The sequence below is a fragment of the Lates calcarifer genome, linkage group LG1, assembly GCF_001640805.2.
Source record: "Lates calcarifer isolate ASB-BC8 linkage group LG1, TLL_Latcal_v3, whole genome shotgun sequence".
Lineage (NCBI taxonomy): Eukaryota > Metazoa > Chordata > Actinopteri > Centropomidae > Lates > Lates calcarifer.
Window position 1 is genome coordinate 6,293,104 of NC_066833.1, and position 19,048 is coordinate 6,312,151.

A 19,048-nucleotide genomic window follows, 5' to 3' on the forward strand; every position below is an offset into this window, starting at 1 on the left:
ATATGTTTAAACTTTGGGCCGTTGATTGACAAAAAGTTCAATTTAAAGACTACAGCTTGACCTCTGGGTATTTTTCACAATTCTATGACATTTTATAGGTCAAATGATAAATTGTAGCGAGAAACAAACAAAAAATACATTGAGAGATACAGAAAAGCACCCTGACATGACAACCTGAAGGGTACACTTGATCTGATGTTAATTTATGTTATGTTATCTGTTGACATTGGTACATTTGTCTGATGTTGTTATTGTGTCTCAGGCGCTGGTGCCCTGGAGAGAAGCAGGAAGACAGAGGACGACTTCTTTCTGTTTTTATTGGAGAGAGGAGAAAGATGCCCAAGCCGGTTAGTACCTCACATGCAAGAGATTAATGATTGATTTACAGCACCACCCCTGTGTACATGTCATGTAGAGAGTTACTGCTTGTACTGTTGTTCCTTAATCACACAAGATTTTTCCATATATCTGCTGCATTCTTCAGTTTGAATTTGAGAGAGATGTTGCCATACATTTACAGTTTTGTATTCCCAGTTTTGGAGAACTTGCTTTGCCAGTCTCCATGTGGCTCCTGAGAGTTTAGATATGGATTTTGCAAGCACAGTGAAAAAAAAGTAACTTTGAGAATAGTAACTGACTTCACATAGTTAACAGATAACGGCACAGACCATCACATTTACCGTATAGTGTCTTGGTCTGCTTGGGGTCTCTGCTAATCTTCAGTATTTTTGCACGGGAAGCAGCTTGCTACCGTTCCTGCTGTCAGTGCCAAGTCAGCTAAGAAATTTCCACAGGAAGTCTTCGGTTTTCTGAATGTTTTTCTACTTTCACAGATTAAAACCAGCATAACATGATTGGCAGATATTATTCTTCTCTAACCGGTGTATTTCAGTTTTTGCAATGTCTGATTGAGATGAATGGCAAGTGTCTGCAACATGCATAGCAAAAAATAAATAAATAAATTCACTTCTCTGAAAGCAAAGAAGCCAAGAGGGAGAGAGACAGAAATTAAATTAAAAACAGATTAAATATTGTTCCAGAAGCCTTTGCATGGTGGAAACAAAGCAACTCAGCAAACCACATGGTTCAGTATGTGTACCCCAATATGTGACTGATGATTTTGTCCATGATATTAATGTACAAACTTAAGCAATAGAACACTGTAAAATTGGGTTTTGCTGTTAAACATGAATTCAAACATAATAACTAAGTAGAAGTGTGTTGAGTGGTAAAAGGAGCAACTATTCTGCACAAAGCTTCATTTATGTTTTTTTATTCTACAGCTTTAAACAAGCTTAAACTATAAATCAGCCATCATGTTAATCTCAGGGTCGTTGACACACAACTGCAGGTTCTGACCCAAAACCTGCCAGTTAATTTGGTTCTTTACAACATTCAAGACAGAAATCCTGTCATAAAAATGGAAGCTAACAATGTGACCTGGAGCTCCATCAGTTTTGTTAAGACAGGTACAATAACTGTTGAGCTCCACTTGAACAATGCTCTCTTTTTTGCCCTCACTGAATAGTACTCAGGAGGGTAAAGTTTTTGGCTTAAGAGAGAGGTTGACTGTACGTTCAGGATGGGTTTCAGGCCCTGATAAGAAATAGGTAAGAAAGAAGTAGAAATATGCCATTGTGCTTCATTTGTAACGTCCAACGTGAAGCATTTGGTTTGGTGCCATTCATACCTGCTATATTTGTGTGTTGGGTTTTTTGTTTTTCAAGCCAGTCCAGAGTCTGTCATCAGCTCTCCCAGGCAGAAGTGATCTGTTACAGGAGTGCACAGAGTTTTGGGAAAACACACACATGCACAGTCACACAGAAACACAACAGTCGGTCACTTTGTGGAACTGTCCTGTCTATTGAAAAGAGCAAACACAATGAGGGCTTTCTCTGCTCTATTTTTGGACTGAAGGACACTGGGAGCTTTCATGTTGCTCTGACACAAACATACAGGCTGAGTTTGCACTGCAGCTTAAATAACAGGATTATGCTCTGATGCTTGTGGAGCTGATTGTACCTTTTATAATAATTCCTTTATTATATTTTAACCTTGGAAGAAGGAGGATAAACTCCAGGTATCTTCTCAGTCACAGAGCACTTTGAAACTGAAGTCTCAGTGTGAAACCAGAGTATTGTTGTATAGTCGATAAACTGATGTCAAAAGTTCTGTTGATATTTTAAAAATCTGCAAAACGGTCTGAAGTGCTATAAACGATGTCAGTGTCAAGAGCAGCCAGTTTTAAATAACTTCAATATATTTTTGCTCCAACCTTAACTAGCAGTCTGTAGTAGATTGTGATTTAACACTCGCAGATGCAATGATTTTTGCAAATAATATCTGTTTCAGCTAATACAGAAAGTAAGTTGAAGCAACATTTTAAAACTTTGGTTTTGTTATCGAAGCAGATAATGACTTAACTGTAAATCTATACTAAATTCTACTGCTTGCATCAACTACATCAATAGATGTCAGTGAAAACTATGGCAAGAATAGGAAGCTTGTAGTCACAGGCTGTTTACAATCCAGCCACTTGTACATGCTGGCTGCTTACACAGTTATCTACAGCCAGCCAGCAATTGTACTGAGCCCTTGGTTCATCAATCTCAGTAATGGGGAATTAGGCCAGGCCCAATTCCTGGAAAGAGACTAGGGACATGTGATGGGAAAAAAGTAGCGAGAGGATGGGAAGTGAAGAGAGAGATAGAAGGTGATAAAAATGGAAAGAGAATGTTGAAAAAAGTGGGGGAAAGATGAAACAGCTCATTATAAAGAAGAAATGACAGAGAAGCAGAGGAAGAGAGTGTGGGTTTTCTTTTAAATAGGCTTTTAAAGATTGTGTTCTGTGCATTTTGAGAACCTGAAGTTTAAACTGGTGTAAGTCTTACAAGTAAGACAATATTGAAAAATATTGAAAAAATCTGTCTACTGTAGAAAAATGAAAACATTACTTTTATGGTTCATGTTTTATAAAGTGATTTAGCTGTATTGACTCTGAAGTCAAGCAAAGGTAATATACATTGAATCAGAGAGAAACAGTTGGAGAGATGATGTAGCTGGAGATAAGAGACAGAGCCATGCAGGTGGACAGATGGAGGAAAAATTTACAAGTGTAAAAAGTAAAAGAGAAAGTTGGAACAGAGAAGTAAAGCCCAGATTATTGAAACACACCACAGGGAAGAGAAAAGATACACAAAGGGATAAAAGAGGATTTGGGAGAGGACTGAGTGACAGGCACTTTGTTCATATCAAGCCTGGAAAAACGACACCCAAGCTGCCCTTGAGGGGAACTCCCACTCCGGTTACATCAGGCTATACTTTGACATTAAGTCTAGCAGTTGGACAGTAAACACATCAGCCCTTTTGCTGCTTCATCTGTGCATTTCTCCCTGTTTTTGAGATGAAAATGCTAAAATGTCACATTGGATTAAAAGATTAAGCTGAGTGGCGCCTGCAGGCATGCTTTATAACCATTGAACACAAGCGTGGTTGGCTCCATGAGCTTGTAGCTAATGAAGAACAATAAGAACAAAATGTAGAGATGAAAAACAATCAACAATTTTGCAGTTGAGGCAAATAAACCACAGACCTCTGTTTTGTTGAGTCACTTAAAAACGCTCTGTTGTGTCTCTAAAAGGCAAGACAGACTATAAGGTAGTTAGCCTCAGGCAGGCCATTAAAAAGTGAAGTTGGTCTGGACCATGACCCTCCCCAAGGCTGTGTTTTAATGGTCTAGATACACCCCTAACACAACATGAATTTTCCCGTGGAATTCACTTCTTTCATGTTGTTCAAGGTATATATATATTGTACATGTATTGTTGGACACGGAGGGCTATCCTACTACCACTTTTCCCTCTTCCATCAAATCTTATCTCAAGCATTTTGATTTCACTGGCTCCTGAATGGAGGGATACAGACTATTATCTCATAGTCCTGTTTTTTAGATGCAAATGAAGAGAAGTGAAAGGTCTTATCAATTTAAGAGGTCTGACCTTTATGACTGAAATTGTTCATAATGTTTTCAAGGCGTCTGATGATTTAGCATGTTTGTTTGAGTCATGATACATGTATATGTCATGATACATATAGTGGCCTTGTATGTAGTGGCAGCTCTTTATTCTAGACTTGTGACATTTTCAGATAACTATGACAAATGAGACCTTGTTTTCTGTCATCTTATCACATTTTGTTTTGACTTTTAGTCTGTAAGTTGTAAGTCCCAAGACACAAAAGTACATTTACTGCCCACACAAGACCTTTCCCCCTTTAATTTAATCTCCCTGTTTTCCTCCAGTTTTAAACAACAGCTGCAAGAAACCTTTTCCTTCACAGAGAGGTCTGAATCACCCTTGAATCTGGTGCATATGAATTATGTATGGACATAAACAACATTTCTGATCATCAATAGAATTTCTGCAAATTTCAGTTTTTCCATTTGCTTTGTCTGATCTTTTGGTGTTTCGATTAAAGTCCTAAAGTGAAAATGTTAAAAGCCCTGTGTTATGTGGTTTAGAGCAAGACAAATAAAATATGACATATGACATGGCTTGACATTAGCTCTTCATCGGGTCATGAGGAATGATTAGGATTGTGCCCCCTGTGAGGTGTGTTATTAAGAACCAAATTTGGGTATGATTTATAGATAATTATTCATGTTTGTTTTAGCCCTCCTGGTGCACAAGTAAGGTTGGCCATGGACCACAAGTCAATAAACAGTAGACAGTCTGACAATTGTAGGGGGCTTTTTTAGATGATCCACCAAGCACTTAGTTGGAAGCAGAATAATCCCTCTACAAATGCAAATAATGCTTTTTAGAGGAGGAAGTACAAAGACAGGAGACATGTGAAAATGAAAAGAAGAGCAAACATGGAGACAATACAAAAAAAAATAATTCCACTCATTCAGCAACACACACCCTGAGGGGTTAAATGTTGGTGGAGAATAATTTAAAAGATATATTGATTTCCCATATGTTTTGGTCAGTGTGTGTATTTCCCCAGCGGCATTGTGAGAGTGTGTGTGGATGAGTATAGATCTGTGTTTGTACGTTTCACATGACTAAAGGCTGTGCACATGTTAATACATATTTATGTTAATACATCCATCTGCTTGAATAGAGAATGTGTTGCTTATGTAGAGTGTGTGTATATGTCTTTGTTTGTGTGTGTGTGTGTGTGTGTTTAAGTGTGTTAATACAAGGTGTGAGATGTGGTGGGACATCATACATTATTGATTTATAGCTGCGTTTTGCACATGTTGCCCCTCCTGGGGATGGTATCCCTGGGGGCCGGAGGCTGGTGGTGGTGGTGGTGGTGGTGGGGGGGGGGGGGGGCAGCAAGTTTGCAGTAGAGGCTTTAAATATTTCAGAGGGCCATTTTCATTTATATAATGGGAATTATCCAAGTCACTAAATCTAATTAGAGGCAGGGTGTGAAGTTTACCACTCTCCCCACCTTCTCTCCTAACCTCAACTAAATTCAATTTCACTGCTCTGTTGGAATGTATTAAAAACAGCTGTATGGCCAAAGCATCACAATAAAATGATTTATAGCACAGTAACCCCAAACCCATTCAAACACCTTTAGGATAAGCTGGAACACTGACTATGAGCAAGGCCTAATCACCCAACATAAGTTTCCAAAATGCCCATTGTTACTATAAGGATCAGAAGAGAATATAAGGTTCTTATTCATTTTTATTTAGTATTCAGATTATTAAACTTAACGTGTTAGGACTTTAAATTGTCATAATTTTTACTATCGGTGTTGCTTGTTTTCTGGGAACTTGCAGTGGGCATGTTTCACTATATTATAGTTTAAACAATGAATCTGTTTATATTAAAAGAAATTGCTACTTAACGTTCTCATTCTACCTTCATTCTAGCTTGGAAAAGCTGTGTCTGCTGTGCTAACTCTTGTTATTCCAGTCCAGATCAGCCCACAGGCGCTGTGTGATTCTTCTTGTTTATACTTTGAAAAGCATTTGTTCCAGGACCAACTTGGTGGTCTCACAGTGCTAATAGATGGATTGTCTCTCATACATCCTTGATACTCCACTTTGACTTTGAAAATGCAAGCAGCCATACTGAATAAGCTCAAAGCATCATGAACAAATACTGAGATTAGTATATAAGTCAAGACTTAAAGACATCAGGACAGCGAAGAGAGCTAAAAGAGTGGTTTTGGAGTGGAAAAGAAGAGTGGCAGGTAAAAAAGGATTTTGAAGAGGAAAACTCTTGAGAGGAGTGGAAAGGAGAGGTAGTGGAGTGGAGAACACGAAAAAAGAGTAGAGATGAAGAAATAAAAGCGTCAGAGAGGAAATGTTAAGTAGATGAGTGGAAAGAGTGGATGAGGATGGAAAACAGAGCAGAGAAGGTGAAGAAGACAGTGTGGCCCTGGTTCCCTTTAAATCCTCTGTTAACCAGCTTAGCTACCAACAGCTTTTAATTATGGCTGTCTGAGTCTCTCTCACACACACACAAACACAGTCAACAGGTGGGCTGTAAGCGTGGGCAGCCTATGCCTGTACACACTAGCCTACTATTTAGCTGTCACTACTTGTTATGAATAACATGGAGGCACTGGAGGATGCTGGTAAACACAGCCGGCTAAACTGAGACAGACATGCCCGCTCTGTTTTCCCCAGAGCATCATGAGATTTGGCTAGAATCAGTTTACAAAAATCACAAGTTACACAGCTAGAGTTTGCACACAATGTTGTAATTATAGCAGCTAAAGTCCTAATGCTTTTCATGTCTCATAAATAAAAAAATATTCTGCAATGCAAAAACATCCTCTCTCTAATAGATGCTGCACTGTAGATTAAATGTGTGTGGTTAATTACAGCTTTTCTCTTTAGATTCTCTAGCAGCTCCTTATAAAAGGAAAAATCATTTGGTGCCCGGAAAATAATGCAATTTCATTTCATCTGTATTTGGAAAAAACTTAGACCTGGTTTAGCACAATCAATAATATCATAACAATAACAATCCTGGGTTTCAGAGGAAAACTAGTAATTTTAGTAACCCAAGAATATCAAAAGTTGAAAATATTAACTCACCAGATGGAGTGAAATCTGAAAATGACTGGCCTGTAGGTGACGAATGCATATGGGAAAAAGTCATTTTGGTCCAGTGTGCACCATATGATTCTGCAAAACCAAAAGTGACCACTTCACCAGAAATGCCTCATAACCTGGTGGTATTTGTAGCATGACTAGAATTCCTTACTGTACCAGGTTTTTGTTACTTTACACTTGCCAGACAACAATGAGCACATACATCTACTCTAAGATATTATTATATGGAATAATACATTATCGATGGCCTCTCAATGATGATCAGGTGAAACAGATCAAAAGTGAATCTGAAGTTCATCACCACCATACTTACACTAAGGGATCTGAATGGAGTTGAATTAAGTATTGTACTTGGTGGTTATTGAATAACTCAGTGCTGTTGATGGGTTGTGTAACAATGAATAGTGCCCACTGGCTTTCACTCCATCTCTGTAATAGGTTTTTAGCATGAGTTAACATGCTGTGTGGTCATTGTTGATGTGGGGATGGATTTGTTGTATGATTTAAGGTGTGAGTCAACAGCTTGGTTGTCATCCAAGAGCTTCCTCTGAATTTAAGCCACAGAACTTCACTCAAACTAAACATAATGATACTGTTGAGGTTATCCCTCTGCTGCCAACTCAGATGATTTACCAAACTGAGTTTAATTTAAAACAAACCAAACATGCTTACGATCTTGTTATGAAAACATGAGCTGAAGTGGAAAACTAACTGTATTCATTCACGCTACTGTACTAATGTAACAATATATCGCTAACAGTTTGAGTAATAGTGACATTTTTTTCTTGTATGTCTGTGTAACTAGAAAAAAAAATCTATGTCTCTGACACATGACTAAAAATGGTAGCAGTTAGTCAGTTAACGGTTAAAAGAAAGGATTGTGGTCAACAGGGTGGCTGAGACCGCCTGCTTTATCTGATAACATTTTGTAGCTATCAGCTGGAAGACATGTTGCTCTCTCTCTGTGTCTTTGTCTGTTTGCTCCAGCAATCTCTCTCTCTCCTCTCTCTCTCTCTCTCTCTCTCTCACACACACACACACACACACACACACACACACAAAGACAGTCAAACTCACTCACATTTGAAACAATTCCTTACAAACAATAGATTACACAGGAGAACTTTATGCATTAGACAACGAATTGATGTTCTTCACCTCTGTGCACATCTGGTATATTTTTCTTTTCTCTCTCACCTATTCTGTTTATTTGCTGAAGCCATTCTTACTAATGCTTGGTATTTATTATATACAGTATATGTAGTTTATATTTAGGATACTGTGAGCATATAATCTGAAGCATATCATCTGTTTTTATCTTCTTTTTCACACCTTTAACAATGCTTTGATGCTCTGCTCACAGAGAGTAAAATATCAAAATATCATTATTGAGATGTCCTTTTTTGTGGTTGCAACATCTGATGAAAAAGTTAAGATGTTTTAGAAGTCTTGTATGTCATTTTGTACACAATTCTTTGAAACTCAGCCTCTTTAGCCTTTAATGGAATATCTTTGGATTGAGGACAGTTGGTCAGACAAAATAAGCAGCTAAAAGATATCACCTTAGGCTCTGGTAAATCTTGTTGGCTATTTTACTCTACCTCTTGTTTTGCTGTTGTCTCTCTGTTGAAAAGCTTATATGTCACCTCAGGAGGGGTCAATCCTCTCACCTTGTCACCCTGACTAGTGTTTAAATCCCTCTTTCGGATGCCCACAGGGCTTTTTAGAAAATTACATTAAAATCAGCCATGAGGGCGTTGCTATGGAAGCCTTATCAGCCAGAAGACAGAGGGACTTACATGCACTAAAGTGTAAACAGAATAATGCCATATTGTGTATGCACATTGAACACACATGTAAAGCCACCATATGGTTGTGCTCCCACACATAGAGTCAGATTTCAGTCTTGCAAAAGCACACACACACACACCACTGCCATATGGTTGCATTCCCATACTTACCAACATCTACTGCACAAACACTCTGTTTCTTCTGGAGCTGAGCAAATGCAGAACACACACTTAAAACACATACTTACAATCAAATCCTTATGCTAAAGATTTTTTTTCCCGCTCACCGGACATTTGATTTTCATAAACAGAAGTACAAAAACACACACACTAATAAGAAACTGGCAACCAACATCTCAAATAGTAATATGATGTCTGTAATACTGCAGCATCATGAATTTATTTGATGATCTGAAAAAAAGGAATTTGTGTCAGAATTTCTTTCAGTTAATCAATTAATTGATTGACAGAAAGTTAAATGAGTTTTGATCATCAAAAAGAATTAAGTCAAGTGTGTGTGTGTATTAGTGTGTCTTTGTGTATATTTTTCAGGTCAGTAGAGCTGTCTGTGAAACTTGTATTTTCTGACTGCTGGTTTCTTATGACTGATGCATGGTTCACCTCAGGCATTATCCATGTGTCTATCTTTGTCTCTCTTTGTCTCTCTCTCTGAAGCCCACCCCCCACTCACACACTCTACTGATGCAGCAGTTTTATCCTTAAGGCAGGTTACAGGTTTTTACTGTACCACTACTACCGCCCCCCCCCCCAGGTCTCTCACTCTCCATCAGGGTTACTTGGGGACACTGCCAGTTGGTTTCACTGCAGCTGGTTTTGCTTACTGCAGCACAGAACACCACAGCACAGTCTAATGTATTACACCTCCAATGGGAAGTGATACGGAAACACACAAACACACACAGACAAATGTGTGTTTGCATACTAGTGGTAGTGTGTGTGTAAGTTCAGCATTACATGCTGCGACAAATAAGACACACACATCGAGCAGACACACAAATTCCATTACTCTGACAATATCTCCTACTGTGTAAATGTTGTATAATTTAATTAACATTCAAGTTTTGCTTCAAAATTATGCAGGTGTGGCAGCAGCCCTGAATAAAGTTACCAAATGCTTATTTTTGGCTTTGAAAGTCACACCTGACTACATAACTCCCAGAATCCCTTTCTATACCAGCTCTTATTTTTGCAGCTGAGCAGCACTCCATTGCACTTCATTGCTGCCTTCCCAGTGGCAATAAAACATTTATTTATTTTTTCATCATGAATAATTCAAAATTATGTGCTCATATTTGAGTTAAGGTTTTATTTTTTTATTTTTTTATTTTCTGCACAAACTATAATCAAAGGACATAAAAATATTGTTGCAAAAAAAAAGTTTTCCAAAACTATAGAGAAGATGTAATTTTAACCAAATGATATAAAGAATCAAATTATTTGACACAGAAGCCCAGAAAAAAATAATTTGAAAAAGAGGTTGAATAAGAATCTGCAATCTGAATCTGCAAATTGCTTTGGACATAGGGCATGAAAATTGCACATTGTGCACTAATCTGAATAGGCTGCAGTATTCATAAACTTGTAGCACTCATCAATTGCCTTTTCACCCAGTCACCTCTTAAACATCCATTTAGCCATCAAAGCTCACCAAAGGGGAACTGGTCTCTTTTCCAAATTGTTGTGGTTGTCCTGGTGCAAACTTCTACTCATCCATGCTGAAGTGCAGATGGCCTGTGGACACCGAAGAACCAGTAGAAATGCAGAAGTCATTGTCTTGTAATTTTTGTCTCACTGAGTTCTCTCAGTGGGTCTCCTCGTTCCTGCATAGCTGTCTCTCACATACAGTAGTGGTTTTACAGTCTATTTTTTAAAATAAAATTTTAAAAAATATGCCAGGTAAGGTTATAGTTCATGTGAGGTTAAGTTAAAGCAACTGGTACTACTAAGTGGTGTCTTCCTAATGATTTTCCTTTATTAGGGTGAAGTGAAAGCAACTTTCTCTCTGCAGCAAAAGGATGAGCAGTGCAAACATCCTGCTGTATATGGACACTGGCTGTAACATAGAGGGTGTTGTGCATTTGTATATGTGTGTGAGTGTGTGTGTGTGCGAGAGAGAAATATTTATAGAAATCTGATAGGAGAACACACAGCTGGCACAGGCTGTCCCACCAGCAGTCAGTAGAGGGGTCACAGTAGTTCACAGGCTTTACTTCTTTCCCAGTTTGTTCTTTATTTGCAAAAGCCTTTTGTTTTGGACTTTTCCATCACCCTTTTTCAATTAGTTTCACTTTATTTTATACTTTTTTGTTTCACAATTTGTTCTGCTTGCCATTTCACACTGTCTTAAGCTCTTTTATGTCTTGTAATTTTGGCATTCCATTTCTTTCGGACATTGTGCACCTTTGTATCTTTCCTTCTTCAACACATTTTTACACATGTTCCCTCCTACTTTCTCACCACTCCCACCATTCAAACTTAGTGATCATGAATTGGATTCATTCTCTATACAAAGCAAACAAAAGCCATAATATTTCAGGATTTAGGTATTTTCCAACATTCAGCATTAGTGTAATAATGTAAATATATTCACTAGGTTCATAATGTCAACATAAATGGCTGATCTGACTGTGTGGTTTTCCCAGTGCTGCATTGTATTTGCGTGCTACATACCAAACCTCACAGACCTACTTTTACATGTTCCATTTTTACGTATTCAGCTGTGTCTCACTTTAAGTACAGAAGTTAAGGGAGCTTCATGTCTTTGTAATGCAAAGATCATACTGATCTGGCTTGGCATGGATAAACCCTTTCAGATAAAACTTTTTGTCTCAAGTGCATCAAAATCCTGAAAATTGCGTAGATTTGTTCATACTCTTGGGAATAATGCATAAACTAGAATCCCAGGGAATTCATTATAGGGCATCATGACCAAGTCTTAACATAACCACTCATGGAATTTATGTTAAGAATTTTATTCAGAAAATTTTCCAGAAAATTTGGTTATTTAACAAATGGATAAAGTAACAAGAATATATCAGAACTATACAGTGAAGATCAGACTTGAAAACAACAGCCAGGAAGAAAGAATATCTTTACTTCAAAGACGGGCCCCATTATGGGCCACAGTGGGAACTATGATCATAAACAGACTTTCAACAGTTTCAACTTTCAAAATTTTTGAATATTAAACTTCTGTAATTAATTTTTTTTATTGGTCCATTCATGTAGTTGCATTTTCTTCTTTTTCTGCAGATCAATGTGCGTGTCACCACCATGGATGCTGAGCTGGAGTTTGCCATTCAGCCCAACACAACAGGCAAACAGCTCTTTGACCAGGTAAGACACACACACACACACACACACACACACACATACATATTTGCTGAATTTCCATTTTGATCCTGAAGTACAGTGTGAGGAGCCAACTTTCCTAAAGCAGCTAGAAGGGTGCAAAAAATACATCTATCACTAGAAGGGAGCAGTAAGAATTCTACTTAAAATTTCTCTGTAAGCTGCTGGAAGAATCACATTGTTTGTTATCCATTACTAATGAAAAGCAATACTGGAAGTGGGCATACGTGTGTGCCAGTGGGTGCTTGGCTGGGTTTGGATCGGTGCTGGTTCTGTACAGAGATGACACACAAAGCATTCTTTGTCTCTTTGTCTAACTGGGAGCTTTTAGGAGACAGTGGATGTAAGTGTTGCATAGAAGTGTGTCTACTAGTGTGTGTGAGTGTGTGTGTGTGAATGTGAATGTGAATGTGTGCGTGCAGACTGTCTAGCAAGTAAAGGGCAGCTTTCAGTGTTGTTTCATGTCAGGCTGCAAAGGTTTGTTGAAGCTATGGTGATGAAAAGGGAGGGAGACAGCATGAAAGAGAGATGTTTTCTGTTTTTGTTGTTGCTCTTCAGTCCATGCTCTTTATACTGTAAGATCAAATCACAGAAGACATCTTTCTTATCAGAATAAATTATGGAGTGTTGCCTTGTAAAAGAAGGGAGCCCAATCTGTACTGTAAAGTCAAATTCCAGTGTTTTTTATCTTGCTGTGGATGACTGGCCAAATGGCATTATTCAGCTGGGCCAATAAGGGCCCAATAAAAGTTTTCTCAGAGCCATCCCAGAATCACCTTAGAACAAATTGAGACTTAGATGAGAAAATTGCCTTTTGCACATACTGATCATTTTATTTGTCAACTGAAATATTTTCACCTCCATGGTGCCCACAACCTTCACCTCATGTTACATCAAGATGTAGTGAGGAATCAAACATCAAACCATGTGAAAAGTCATGTTGTTAAACTGACAACGACTTATATGTTGGTATTTAATCACCTAATACCTTATTCAGTTTTCATAAAACATTGATTCCATGAGGCAGACTGTAGTGACCAGATCAAACATGGTGGAAAAATTCTTGGCAACCTCTGACTGGTAATCCTTAGACAGTGCAATGTTTAATATTGATGAAGAAAGAAAGTCTAACGAAAAAACATCTTTAGTGACCTGCCAAACCTCTTTAGCATGTAGCTGTGTGTGTGTTTCTGTGTGACTATGGTACTAGAATGCCCAGGTCGGATCATCTTATGCTGAGTCAACTGCTGCTTTCCCATCACCCCCTCTACGTTCTTTGTTACTTTCATTTCTATTTCCTCTCTCTCGATGATATACACACACGTGCGCGGCTGACTCACCAGATTTGAATGTTTCATCATGCTGTGCTCATGTATTGTCATAGCAACCAGCTGTCAAATGTCCAATGATATGTGCATAGCCTCCTGTTGCCATATAGTGTATGTTTGCTGATATAGTATAAACAAATCTGCCTGTGAATACTTGTTTTACTGTGTGTACCACACACCAATGACTGTTTTCATCATTTATTAATCTAGCTGTTATCTTTCATCTGTAGATATTCTTTTTGAAACTTGAGTAGAGCGGGTAGAGCATGGAAAAAAAACTATATGAACCCTTTAACCTATATGTTATCTATATGTTACCTATGTGTAGGTAACATGTAGGTTAAAGGGTTGAGGTTCAGGGTTTAGGATAGTTCTGAAAAATGCTTTAATGAATGCTGAAATGATTAGTTGATTAGTTAATTGACAGAATCTAATTCTTTTAAAAATCGATAAGTCATTTAAGTCGTTCATCAAGCAAAAATACTTTCAATACAAAATACATTCACAGGTTCCAGCCTTTCAAATATTAGGATTTGCTTTGTTTTTTTCCTGTTACTGTCTGTAACTTTTGGCGGGACAAAACAAGCAATTTGAAGATGTCACCCTGCGCTCTGGGAACTAGACTGAGATTAAATGATTAAACATTCAACTGAACCAACAAAAAAAAGAATCAACATATTAAAAGATAGTGAAAGTAATCATTGGTTGCAGTCCTAATCCTAACCAAGCTTGATGAAAGTGAAGAACATGAAAGTGAAAAGACTTCTGACCAATAAAGGAGAATGGAGAGGAAACAGAAGCTGAAAAGTGAGTGAGCAAACAGGTGTAAAAGTAATGACAGACCTCAGTGGTGAATGACACAGTGAAGTGTCATATGTCCATCATGAGGTAAAAATAGATGTAGATAAAATAGTCACCCCCCTCTTTGAAAAAGACACTGTTTCAGATTGACTGCCAGCGTGAAAGTAAAGCACATGACTGGGTTCTACTGAAGTGAGGTGACATCCAAAAGGAATACATCAAGTATTGGGGAGTTTGTAGATAATGAGTTGATTAGGACTGAATGGAGCATAAAGAAGTGACACACAAAGGATCGTGGCATACTAAACATACACTGGATATGATTTTAAATTTAGGAAAAGTAACATAGCATTTCTAGGCAGGCATCCATAACTTTATTGGCCTGTTAAATGATGAAGTGGGATATGTGACAGATGCTTAACTTGCCTCAGCATATTGTCATAAACTGATTAGCGTCAACTTGCCATATTACTTAAATATGCACATGCTCTATACTTTTGTGGGATGAAAACAGTCTATCATAAAAGACTAGCAGAACCTGCTAGACTCCCCAGTTACACTAAAAAAGCTACAGGACAAAATAAAGTCACATGAAACTAAAAGAGCCTGTGGTGTCGACGACATCCTAAATTTTCCAATTCAAATTGGCTATACTAAAACTCTTGAAACATTGTCCTTAGCTCTGGGATATTTGAAAATTATTTGGCAAAAATGTTTGTAGGGTTTATATACACTGATCAGCCATAACATTATCACCACTGGTGGATGAAGTGAATAACATTGATAATTCTGTGAATAACATCAATGTTCTGCTGAGGAACCTTTGGTCCTGACATTCATTTGGACATTACATTGTCATGTACCACCCACCTAAATATTGTGACAAACCAAGCACACACCCCTCCAGTGGCAACAACACTTCCAAATATGAACAAACCTACATTTTCTAGGTGCAGGTCTACATTTTTCTGTTTTATTTTAAGCAATTTTACTTACCTGCATAAGTAAAAAGGATAATAATAATAATAGAGCAACATCACAATTCTTCTATTTATGTTTGTTTTGTTTTGTTTTTTTTTCACATATGCTTTGGCAATGTAGCCTTCTGTTTCCCATGTCAATAAGGACCATTTAAATTGAATTGCATTGAAACAGTCAGGTGTCCCTGTGATCACTTAACTGCAGTGTGTTGAGGGTACATACAGGAAATCACATGTCCAGCAGTGAATGGTGAGCTCTGTGATAATGATCCATGCGAGAAACAGCCTGAAAGCTGTTTTGATTTTAAATGGTGCAGATTCACATCATTGAAGAGAGGGCTTCATTGATAAAGAGGCTGCCGAGCTAAATATAAACACTCATAAGCTCACTCAAATATACACACACACACACAGGCACGCACACACAATGATAAAAGGCTAGAGTGAGATGGGAAAGCTTTTTAATCAAACTAACCCAAACCCCAACACATAAGCAGCCTGCCTCTGAACATGAACACTTTGATGGACCATAATCACACACATACACTTTAAAAGTTGTCTGTGTGAACAAGTGTTTTCATCTATAATAAGTGAGGAGTTCTATTCAGTGGTGCAATCAGCTTGATTTTCCTGTCCCTTTAATGTTGTCTGTCTTTCCTCTTCTGTCTTCCACTTATTATTCCTTTGCTCCAATGCTGACGTTCCCAATCCATGTATTCACATTCTCAGGCTTCACTCCTAAATCTGCATGCTGAGCTCTCAGCATCTGCATAGCTGTCTCTGCATACCGCATTCCCAGCCCTACTGGAGGCACTCTGTGTGTAGGAGTGCATGTGTGTGTTTGGAAATGTGACTGACTGTACAGTTAGCATTGCTACAGCATGTTTTGGATGAGTGTTTCAGAGTGTTTTTTCATTTGATTATGCCTGTAATTATTTGATACTTAATGTGTTTATGTAAGCATGTTTATGTGTGTCTACGTGTTACTTACGAGTTAAATACATGGTAGGGAGTGCTGTCATAGTGACTGTGTAAATCACATTAGAGAATGAATAAGTGTCCCCTTAGAGGCTGCCCCCACCCCCCACCTCCTTCCGTCTATATTAATAGTTCAATAGTTTGTAAATGACAAACCATGTGAGTTTGAGAGAGTAGGGAGGGAAGATAAAGTTAGCAGTAAAGGGAAAAGACTTTAAGAGGGAAGAAAGGGAAAGGAAGAAGGTAGGAATATACAGAATGAAGCTGGCTGAGCACTGTAAAACTGTTACATTTTAGTTCTTTATTGGAGAACAGTTTTCCTGGAGATGAGGAGCAGATCAGGAACAATATTTAATTATATATTAGACAGCTCCCCCATGCACAAAGCCAGGTCAATAAAGAAATTGTTTTCCCAGTGGTTTTTAGTATTCAAAAGCCCAATTAGAAAAACTTCCAATATAAGCTTGATTGTATAGACTGATTGATTGATTGCAATTGACAGTGTTGTATGAGTGCAGATGTTAGGGACATTTGGATCCTGTAAACTGGTCAAAACAAAAGGCATTTGTGTGATTTCAGGTGGTGAAGACAGTGGGTTTAAGGGAGGTCTGGTTCTTTGGCCTACAGTACACAGACAGTAAAGGCTACGTGACATGGCTCAAGCTCAACAAGAAGGTGAGAGACTCTGAACATAACCACTGAAACACCTTATATCTGCCCAAAGGACTTGATCTTATATCTATCAATTTTTATATTTTTATTTTGTTCCTGTTTTTTATCCTTTCATTTCCACAATTTGAGAAAACAACATTATTAGTTACAAAAGCCTGTAAACAGTAGTCATGCTCAAGAAAGCCTATGAAGAAAACTTGTCTTTCTAATCGCACTTCAGTATTATGTTTGCTTAAAGCTTGTGAACTAGTGAATATATTTTGTTTCTGTAAATGTTCCTTTAATCTTGTTTTAAATAGGCTGGTTTCCTCAGGACTTATGGTGTTTGCATACTAGAACAAAGACACCTAAGGAGGGTGAAGGGTAAAATATGAAATGTCATGTGTGGGTGTCCACACCAGGTGACCCAGCAAGATGTGAAGAAGGAGAATCCGCTGCAGTTCAAGTTCAGAGCAAAGTTCTTTCCAGAGGATGTTTCTGAGGAACTCATCCAGGAGATCACACAGAAACTCTTCTTCCTGCAGGTATTGTAAAACTGGTCTGCCAAGATATTTTAGTGTTAAGGTCAATCAAACTGACACTAGCATGGGGTAGACATATTCTGAAAATTGAGCTGTGATTTACAGCATTTGTCTTGAGGTGCACCTTGCTACAGAGCTAGCATCACATCTGTAGTGTTGTTCTGTGATCAGGTATCCTCTAATTTCAATCAAAACTTTGCTAATTTTGACTCTATTTATTAGGCAAAGTTATGTTAGTGTTTAGGACTAGGACTTAGGTTGAGTGAGCATCAGAAACATCTCTGCTGGGAAACCCACAGGGTTCTACCCATAGGCTATTACTGACTGACTGACTGTGTGTGTGTGTGTGTGTGTGTGCGTACGTGTGCATGTTTGTGTATTCTCTCTGCAGGTGAAGGAGGCCATTCTGAATGATGAGAACTACTGTCCCCCAGAGACAGCTGTGCTGCTGGCCTCCTACGCTGTCCAGGCCAAGTATGGTGATTACAACAAAGATATTCACAAGCCTGGCTACCTGGCCTCCGACCGACTACTGCCACAAAGGTACATTGTATAGACATACACAGTATACACAATATTCAATACAAATGTTAAATGCACTGACGTTATGACATTATATAGTGCTTTTCTGCCTTGCTGACAAAGAGCTTTAAAATGACACTTTCATATACAAAGCTAGGAACTAGCGGGTGAACCACCAACCCTGTGATTAATGGGTGACCCACACTACGCTATATTAATATTATTTATTTGTTCCCCTTTTTGTCTCTGTGTGCAAATGTGTCCTGTAGAGTTCTTGAGCAACACAAGCTGACAAAGGAACAGTGGGAGGACAGAATACAGACCTGGCATGAGGAGCACAGAAGCATGCTCAGGTGAGTGTATCTCTTTGACGCAAGAAATCACTGTATTTTCAGCCCTAGTGAATTTAGAGACACTGGCACCTGAATGCTGTAGATCTGTCTGTTTACCGTTGCTTGTATCTGTGTGTGTGCAGAGAGGATGCAATGATGGAATATCTTAAGATTGCTCAGGACCTGGAGATGTACGGTGTCAACTACTTTGAAATTAAAAACAAGAAGGGCACAGAGCTGTGGCTTGGGGTCGACGCCTTGGGGCTCAACATCTATGAACATGAAGACAAGTAAACAAATCATGCATGCACACACACACACACACCTGTGCAGTTCTATAGGTTATGTACATTTGTTTATTGCAGTCCACACAGACCTCATCATTATTTAACATTCATCAGTAACAAAGAGGATTCCCAGTCATAGCTTGACAGAAATTAAATTCCACCATAATTGACTTGGTTGGTACATTCTAAGTCACTCATTCCTCACCTGGGGGTTAGTACCTCTCCACAGGAAGGGTTACACAGGGTCATACATGAAGTGTTGCAATTTTTTGTTTGAAAGTCCTTTCAGAAGAATATTGGGAAAGTATTATCTGCAGTACTTCATGCCATACTAGGAATGAGTGCGTTAAGGGACCTCTCCCTCAGCTGCCAATGTAGCTA

General features: G+C 38.4%; 1 protein-coding gene across 2 annotated transcripts in view; it reads left to right on the forward strand.

The window, feature by feature from the left end:
- LOC108897040 (radixin) overlaps nt 1-19,048 on the forward strand; it is a 35,117-nt gene that overhangs the window by 7,270 nt on the left and 8,799 nt on the right. Inside the window, exons 2-8 of one of the 2 annotated variants that reach the window (XM_018696417.2) lie at nt 263-347; nt 12,148-12,231; nt 16,913-17,008; nt 17,407-17,529; nt 17,918-18,069; nt 18,318-18,401; nt 18,524-18,670. In XM_018696417.2, coding sequence (XP_018551933.1) covers nt 336-347; nt 12,148-12,231; nt 16,913-17,008; nt 17,407-17,529; nt 17,918-18,069; nt 18,318-18,401; nt 18,524-18,670 — 698 coding nt within the window. In that variant the 5' untranslated portion in view covers nt 263-335. Of the gene's footprint in view, nt 1-262; nt 348-12,147; nt 12,232-16,912; nt 17,009-17,406; nt 17,530-17,917; nt 18,070-18,317; nt 18,402-18,523; nt 18,671-19,048 lie in introns of those variants that run through there. The other variant, XM_018696420.2, reaches the window with a different exon arrangement.